Below are 9,445 nucleotides of genomic sequence, written 5' to 3'. Positions count from 1 at the left end.
TATTTAATATGTAATGTCAACGTTCAATGCAACAATAATGCGAATGCGTTGTTGTTGTTGTTGTTGTGGTTGCATCCACAATTCAGTCAGTCTGTGTGTGTGTGCATATTTTTTCGAATTTAAATTCCAAAAATAAACGTCTTTCAAAAATTAACACAAACGATTTTTAAATTTCATTTCAACTTTACAGCACACTTTCTGGGAGGTTATTCACCACATGGTAAGTACATATACGGTTCGTGTATTTGCTAAGCCAGCAGCCCACTAGTGATGGGTAATTATAATAAAATATTACTTCTTCGTGGATTGGAGCTGAACCGGAAACATAAATCCAGCCCTTGTTAAAAATTAAAGAATTCAAGTTCGGAGACGATATTTGATTTATTTATGTATATATATTCGAGGTGAATCAATAAGTTCACTTGTTTTACGTTACACGGGACTCGCTTTTAGCGTCGAAAGAAGAATAATCGATTCGTAATTCATTCTTTATTCTTGGATTTTAAAAGTGAAAAATATTCACTCGCCTGACCTAGCACACTGCGCCTTATTTTCTGTTCCCTAATATAAAAACATGGCGGAAAAAGAATTCAGCTCAATTGAAGAGATTATCGAGGTTTTGATAGTATGAAAAAATCATACTTTTTTAGAGTAAGTCTCTCAGTATGAAGTCATCTTAATAATTTAAGGTTCACAATTTTTTCATTTGGTAAAATTTATTAAGGTTTCATTAAATAGTATTTATAAATGTTTTCGTCACACACTTGCTGGTAATGTGCTGCAGGAACCTAAGACTAACATAAATTCGTCAACATTTGTGGAAATTTCAACCAACATTGATTGCTTATACGAGTAGATAGTAATAAAAATTATTACAAACGCTTTTAAGAAATACTGTCAGCGAGTGCCAAACACTCAGGTTGGCCCGACTTTGGCTTACGAACTATATACATACACATATATACATATATAGAATTATCACTCTTTCGATTAAACTAGACAGTTAGATTCGCATCTTGTCGTTTGTTTTTTGTTTGTTTTGTTTTTTGTTTTGGCCTACAAACTACTTAGATCTTTGTACATAGAGGTTAAAAATTGGTGAGGACATTATACAAGTACGAGTATATGCGCCTACTCATCATCGATACGTATGGCAAGATTCAAATGTCCCTTGGCCTCAGTGCTGGAATTCTCAACCGGTTCGCTCTGATGAGCCAGCGTTACAGGCTGCGCTGGTGTTGACAATACCGGGGACTCGCTCTTAAAAACATCCGGCGATACGGCCAAGTTATCAATGCCCTTGCCCGTGATCTTGAGCACATTGCGGCGTTGAATGGCATCGATGATCAGGGAAATGAGCCAGCCCAGGAAGACTGTAAGCAGGCAGCCAATCATGCTGTACCACATATAGCTCAAGTGGAAAATGGGCCAGGAACTGTCGAAAGAGAAAGCAAAAGTTAAATGAAAATCAAGCATAAGAGATCTATAAAGCTAAAGATTACTTACGTGAAGCCACTCTCCTTCGCCGGCAGGGGGGACATTTTTTCCGTAAGCAGATTCTCAATCAGACCCGTCACATTCACACGGCAATTACACTCCCCGATGGACAGTGGCAAGGCAGGCTCCTCCACGCTGCTGATCTGCGCCACCACGCCCACAAAGATGACGAGAGCCAGCGAGAGCAAGCCGCCATAGAAGGCACCTTTGGTATTGGCCTGCTTGCAGGCAATGCCCAACACAAAGAGACCCAAAGTGACGCCTCCAATCAGGCCATTCAGTGTGAGTGTGGCTTGAAGGACGCCACCCAGATGCTCCACGATGAACACCAAACCGAAGGAGGCAATGCCAAAGCCTAGGGACATCCACTTGGCATAGGTCGCACCCTTTTCGGGAGATATTTTGATGTTCATGCCATTGACCAGCAGATCCTCGCAAGTGACGGCCGACAGCGAATTCAGGGCAGAGGCAACGGTCCTGTAAGGCCATAAGCCAGCTATAGAATTTATGAAACCTCTCAACATTCCCGCAAAACTCACCCCAAGCTGGCGGCAAAGATTCCAGCTACAAAAATGCCCGCCACAGTAGAAATATGTTCGTAGGTGCTGATTACATAGAAGGGCAACAGCTGATCCGAGGCGGTAATGCGACCCACAGTCAAAGGATCGCAGCCTGCATAGTTTGTGAAGACCATGAGGCCGGTGTAGAAGTTGAGCAGAAACACAGCAATGAGGCCCAGGATGGCGAACCCCAAGGCTATCTTGGCCAATCTCAGCGATTTCAGGGACATGCATTTCTGCACGGACGCCTGATTGGTGCAGAAGAGCGATGTCCAGTAGAAGAAGCCGCCAATGACCACAGACCAGACGGTGTGACGTGTGGTGGGGTTGGCATCAAAGCTGTTAGTTACAAGTATGAAGAAAAAGAACTTGTTAAAAATCCGATCAGTCGTTAATGAAGCCGCAACCTACTTGAAAAACTCCAAACGGTCGTGCTCGGCAGCTGCTGTAAAGATCTGTACAGGAGTTCCACTATAGTAGGTACCCAAGCCCACAATCAGGACCAACGACACCGCCAGGACAGCAGCCTAGAAGATAGTCTAAAATTATACCCTCCTGTCTATTGAATTATCGGGCTAAGCCTCACCTGGAACGAGTCGGCAATGACCACAGCCTTCATGCCACCCTGTGAGGAGTAGAAGACACATACGACATAAATCAGGATGACGGCAATTTTGGTGTCCAATCCAGTAGCCTTAGACAGAGCAATGGCGGGCGCCAACACGGCGACAGCGGTATAAAAGCACATCTGAAATCGAAGGGCAGAACTTAGTAGAGATCCGAAAATATCATTGAACCAACCACAAACCTACCTGTATTACGTAAAGCACAGCGCCAAGTATGCGAATCTCCTTGCCGAAACGAATGCCGAGGTACTCATAACAGCTGGTCAGTTCCATTTTGAAGTAGATGGGATAGAAAATCTTGACAGCCACCGGTATGACCATTATCATCGGGAGGACAATGAGCACGAACTGTGTACCCTGGAAGTACATTTCAGAGGGGTTGCCGAGCAGCTCAATAGCCGTGATGAAGCTGGTGGTTAGACTCAGAGTAACCGGAAAGATGCTCATCTCGGAGCCGAGTAGAAACTCATTCGAGGAGCTGCCACCCTTCTGGAAGAAGCCATAGAAAATGCCAATGCCCAAGGAAATGGCCAGCATGGAGAGCAGGATGACATAATCGAACCCGGAGAACGTAGCCTTGTGCTTGGGCTCGCTGCACTCCTCCAGCCCATCTGCGGCAGCCTTCTGCTGAGCCTTGAACGATTGCAGTAGCATTGTCGCCGCATTGTTGAACACCAAATGCTCCTCGGAGGCATCAGATGCGGGCGAGCCGGACTCGCCACGAACAACAAGATACTTCTGCTCCGGCGAAATGGGCACAGAGACGGGTCCTTGGGAGCTCAGAGCATGAGCGTTTATAGAATGCGCCAAAGCGCAAAGGGTCAGCAATTTCAAAATGGTAGCCTCTGTAGCGAACATGTTGAGAGCTCTTAATACACGGCCCAACTATTTCTCTGGTAGTCAAGTTGTAGTAGGTAGGAATGTCCTAAGTTGGCTTTAGTTGTGTGTGTGTGTGTGTGTGTGTAGTAGAGAGTATTTGCGGACGGCCTTTAATTTACATCTCACAACGGTTGTGGAACCTGCAATTGGATCGGTAGAGAGTAAATACAATTGTAAGATCAAGGTTGCAGTTGATTTGGCGAAATGAGCCGAGGCGGCAATGAAGTGAAATTACAAAGGCGTGCACACCCAAACGTCTTATACGTGTATATAGTCCGTCTATACAAGTATGTTTGGTGTCATTAATCAATTAAAATGGGAGCTGTATCTGTTCGTTTAACGGCAATGGCCAGTTGACGACGCCGCGGTTCAAGTACAAATGTATTATTTCCTTAAACAAACAATTCCATTTAAGTGTAATTTAATTGTTTATCGTTTTATTAATATTATTATTTTCTTCTTGCTTCTGGATGTTTATTCATCAATGTGGCAGATTCATGTAGTCGTCCAATGTCAGGGTAAGCTCTCTGCCTGCTCCGCAACATATGTACTTCGGGCATCTTCTGAAGATCAATGACAAACGACTGTTCCTGAGTCACATTCTGAAGAGTACTTTCTTGAAGAAACTTTTCATAACTTTCTTTCTTTCTTTTCTGAAAACTTTGACTTTGACTTTCACATTCTCTGTTTTTACTTTTAGATTCATTAAAGATTATTATTAAATATCTAGGTTTTTCTTACTTTTAGACACATCATTTTTCTTTCAGTAATGAGCGATAAGTAAAGAATGTTCGAAATGATTTCACAATTTTTTTATTTAACGCAAATTTAGTTCCGATAGATTATAATATCAATAAAGAACCAATAAATCTATTTTATTTAATTTGCGAGTATTTCTTTTTTCAGACGCGAGGTATATTTCTAGTATCGATGACTAAAATAAAAAAAGTTGTAATGCAATATAATCTTTTTTTTTTTAAATTTATCTACGAATATAAAAATATATCTCAAATGTAAAGCTATAAAATTCTAGAGCAAACGCTAATGTATTTTACCGATATTTATTTATTTATTTATTTATTTGAAAAAGTCTAAATTTGTATCATATTTAGAGAAACGTTTCTGACAAATTGTTTAACAGATTCGGAAAATATTTATTTGTTATCAATTAGTTACATCATCTATAACATCTTTATTTTATTTGTATTTGAAAGCTATCGGATACTTTTTGGAAATTTTCCAATCGCTTTCAAATGGAATCCAACACACAATAGAATACAGAAAATTGATGACATCGAATCGTTTAAACGACCCAGCAGTTATGCACAGATCTCGCATATCGATAGCCACCCATTCAAATATATTAACTATACCCAGGGTGAAGAAACTTTAGACATTGGGGCAGTGGTGCATCATAGAGACATTCCAGGTCTCCGACAGTTAATGAACATTCAAAGTGCAACCATGACGAGAACGGCGATTCTGAAACTATCAGTCGAAGAGCAAGAGCAGCAGCTCCTGGGACGCTCACACATACACACACAGAGCACTGTGGGCGACTCGCCTAATTCAGATTTAAGCGAATTTAACTGGTTTATGTCAGACATTGGCGATTCGTACCGGATTGCGCCGGTTTGGTTGAGAAAGCGAGAGAAGGGAATTACAACTTGGCCAAGAGCTAAGAGCTGTACAAGAGCTGGTCAAGAGCGAAGAGAGCCAGCCAAGCATGGCCAAAGGTTGCCCTTACGGCTTACGGCTTAAGGCCAGCCAGCCGGCTAGCCTGACTGACTGACTACAAATTGGCTGATAAGCCAAAGAGAGAGGCCCCCATTTATGGGTGTCTCTCTGTGTGAGGCACGCGCCTTCCACTTAATTGCTGGGCTCTGCCGCAGTCTCGCTTGTAACTGTGATTGTAGACCCCCGCCACTTCCCTCATCCACCACCTCATCCTATCACTTTACAGTGTTTGGACATCTTTGCGAGCTCGCCAATTGATGTGCGCGTTTTTCCTTCTTTATCGTTTCGCCTCTTGTGACTTTTATTATTGTTATTATTAATTATTATTAATAAAAGCAAAAACAAAGCAGCCAAACTGTCATATTGAGTTTAGTTTCTTTGCGCTTTATTGCTTCAGAATTTATTACAGACATTGTTGCAGACATTGTAGGGCTTACCCAAGCATCGACGCTTCCCCATTTAAATTATGGCATACATCGATCATTCACATACTACTACTATAGTATGTATTATATGCCTGGGCTTTACATCACTTCACAAAATTACTCGTTCTCACTCGTTCTCCGTTGAAACAATTACAGCTGGGCAGCTGCCAAAATATTTATAAATCAACAACCTAACTCAACAAATTTGTAAATACCCTATACTACCTACAAGTAGTGAAAGGTACTATACTATACTAAATGCTTAGTTTACGAAAAAGTCTCAATGTATTTAATATACGGGATGAATCGCTAGTAACACCTTCGCCCGTTTGTTTGTCTGTATGAACATCCAGAACTTTTGAATGATAAAGGAACACCAAACTTGCTATGCAGACTTGTCCTATTCATGTGTAAAACAAGCTTATTTCGGACCATACATACATACATAGCTGACATAGGAGTGTTCAGTGCAAAAATCGCTTTATTAACATGCCTCAAACAAATATATCTTCGATGAGTTTTTTTAGAAGAGTAGAGTAGAATTGTTTAACTGAATTATACAGCTCTCATGGGAATGATTGCGAAATGGGCGCGCTTAGGGTATACAAAAGTCGAACATGTCCAATTTTAACGTTGTGCTAGTTTTTATTTTCAATCAGTCGCTGCAACTGTTAACTTTTTCCTATAAACTTATTTAGTTCAAAAGCCCACACATGTGCTCTTGTTTCTCAGTACATAACTTTTATTTCTAGAAAACTAATTACAGTTCACGTTTGTATTATCAACTGTCTGATTAACTCTATCCAGGTAATACGTAATAGCCTTGGTTAGCATAGAGTATTCGTATTTGTATTTTAAAAGCACTGCCAAGCTACTGAATTGGGTCGTGAGCTCGAAAGACGGTGTTACTATTGGATTTAATAGACTTCGTTGTTAATTAAAGAATTAATATAAAACCAGAGTATCCATGGTTTAACTTAAAGCAAGAAATTAATTTTCCATATAAAATTTATAAAATATAAATATTAATAGGGATGATGAATCTTAGCTTAAAAAGTGTCAATTTTTTTCACGAGCACAAGTACAATTTTCAGGCAGTCAGTATTATTATTATTATTATACGTACAAGTATATTAAAATACGAAAGCTGGAAAATAGAATGTTGATAATGAACGAAAACAATAAAAAGGAATAGGTATTTAAGTGTGATTAGAAGTGGAACCTTTCCAAAAGAAAAAAACAAATGAGTCAGACTTTGTTTTATTTATGTATGGATGCGAAAAAATTTGTGTACTTCTTTTCAGCAAGCTTTCATCTTTAACTAAATAAGACAGTAGACAATGATTATTTTGTATGAATTCTTCTCGTGATGCTGCTTCAAAATATGATCTGTTACCATTCTTCTTCAACTGTTTCTTTAAACCTTTCGATTCTCCCTATACTTGTTTCTTTTCTGAACTCTCTCTAACTAGAGCATGATTAATAAAAGAATATGGATATACTTGTGTGTATATCAATTATTTTTGTGATGCTGTGTCTAAGATCTGTTTCTGTCAAAATTGTTCATTAATTCTATATTCCTTTAATTCCTCATTAGGGGCGCAATCAAAGCCTTTTAGAGCTACTAGTCTCCAGAACTGTTGGGTATTTTTCTCATTAGAATGGCCGCTAATTTCCTAAGAAACGAATAAGAATTCTAGCTTCGTGATTTTTTATAAGCAATTAATACCTAGTAATTAGAGCCTGAGTCTCAGAAAACGGTACGATTTATGCGCTAATTTAGCTAATTTTTGTCATATTATTTTTAAAGGCAATAAACTAATTAAATTTGTTTACAGTTTTTCGAGTTTGTAATGCATTGTAATAAGCGATGGAAGCAAAGATATTAGTAACAATTATTTATTACAAACTATGTGCTCCGATTCTGAATGAGAAAACGCATAAACATGATTATCATTTTATAATAAATAAAGTTGAACAATGGAACAGGAAGTCTAACAAAATATCTAAATATAGAACGAAACACTTTCCCGCAATTTTTCATTTTAGAGATAATTTGTTTATTATAAAGGGAAGCTCAAATGTTATTTAATTGTTTATTTAATTGTTTGTATTTCAGCTTACCTCAAAAAAATATTTTCAATTGCTTCGCTTTTAGAAAACTATTCGTTTCCGGTGTCGTCTTGTTTTAATTTTCGTTGAATTTCATACAAGATGTGCGCAAAAATGTTCGAAATTGTATTTGCAGGATTGTGCCCCGATTAGTTCTGTATTTCATTAACGTGTTTTCAAATTAAGAACAAAACAAAACTTTCACTTCACTGCGAAGGACACCAATTAGCATTTGTATTAATGCTATTTTATATTGTCTTGGTCCTTGATTTTTTCTTTAATTTTTGTTTATTTTATTTATTGCAAGTATTTCTGCTTGTTAAGTATTTGATTTGATTTTATTGAGCACTTTCCAGCGGTTCGAGCGTGTTGACAGTTTTCGAATGAATGACTTTTGCAAGCTGGGGCTCGACGCTTTTATATAGCCGCGTTTACAGCGCTCGATCAGCGGCAGCAGCAAAATCGGAGCGCTGGACCATACCGACTACGAGTTGCGGTTTCTTCGCCGTCCAAAGAGACGCAACACGTCTAAAAAGAGCGCGGTCTTAGCTTTGACAGCGACGTCGGCGTCGACGTGGACGTCGACTTGCACGCCGGATATGCGATCGAACGAGAGAGAGAAACTGACAAACGAGATCTGTGGCTTACAAGGTCTAGATCTAGAGTCCCAGACGTCAGCAGCAAATAAACAAATGTGTTTGTTGACGTTTTTGCAAATTGTTGCCAAAATACTAGCAGATCGTCATGGTTTCAAAAAAAAAAAAAGCACCAAAAATTATCGCTCTTTATAAGATAACACGATTTTTATTCATTTTCGCGTCTGCTTCATTATTTACGCAAATTTCTGTATTAATTTGAATTAAATTGGTGCTTAACTTTTTATAATACTGGTTTCTCTGATTTTTTAAACCACTGCGACTAACTTTCGTGGGTCTTGGGCATTATTTAAGATACTGGTTTGTCAGAAAAATATTCAATAAGGAAAAAAAATTTGATTCATGTATTTAGTTAGACAGAGATTTCAATTAGATTTGCCTTGCATTTTAACCCAAAAAAGTACCTAACTGAGTTAAAAGAGAAAATTAATTGCAATGTTCAGTTGCTAATTAGTTGACTCTACGTCTGTCTCAAGTCTGTCCGGCATGGAATATTTTATGGAAATTTTAGCGGCTAGTTAGCATAATGTTTCCCACGTGCAGCCTAAATACAAGTATGTTTAACGATATTTGAATTTTAAAACACACGCGAGTATAGTATAAACAAACAATTAGTTGAGACGTCATGTAATTCCCTTTAGATGAAATATTGTAAGTAAATTGGAATTTGAAAACAAACACATAAACTGATTTGATTAAAAGGATGTAGTTATAGAATTGTCTCAAGACATTGGTAAAACAAACTATGCAGCATTTTCAAAAAATTTTAGTAACACAAATTGGGCATCTTCTTAAAACTTATCAGGCTACAAGAAATAAGCTCTATTTTCATATTAATTCAGACCCACATATATTGCAAAAGACTTTGAGAATTGAGATTTCGTCACTAGCCTAGACTGCATGCCCCTGCAGCGCGTGCAATGATTTATAAGGCAATCAAGGCTCATGAGTTA

At 38.5% G+C, this 9,445-nt stretch overlaps 1 protein-coding gene across 1 annotated transcript; it reads right to left on the bottom strand.

Moving 5' to 3' along the window:
• Positions 1–683: 683 nt before the first annotated feature.
• Positions 684–8,163, bottom strand: LOC115632216 (sodium-coupled monocarboxylate transporter 1). The gene is made up of 7 exons (XM_030529274.1): positions 7,849–8,163; positions 2,870–3,702; positions 2,644–2,805; positions 2,469–2,584; positions 2,037–2,396; positions 1,507–1,974; positions 684–1,435 (listed from the first exon to the last, which is right to left on the bottom strand). Exons 2-7 carry the CDS (start codon positions 3,539–3,541, stop codon positions 1,132–1,134), a joined length of 2,082 nt encoding a protein of 693 aa, XP_030385134.1. The 5' UTR covers positions 3,542–3,702; positions 7,849–8,163; the 3' UTR covers positions 684–1,131.
• Between the last annotated feature and the right edge of the window lie 1,282 nt (positions 8,164–9,445).

This window comes from Scaptodrosophila lebanonensis, unplaced genomic scaffold, assembly GCF_003285725.1.
Source record: "Scaptodrosophila lebanonensis strain 11010-0011.00,11010-0021.00 unplaced genomic scaffold, SlebRS2 tig00001415-arrow-pilon, whole genome shotgun sequence".
In the NCBI taxonomy this organism is placed as follows: Eukaryota; Metazoa; Arthropoda; class Insecta; order Diptera; family Drosophilidae; genus Scaptodrosophila; species Scaptodrosophila lebanonensis.
This window is presented reverse-complemented; position numbering and strand designations above follow the sequence as displayed.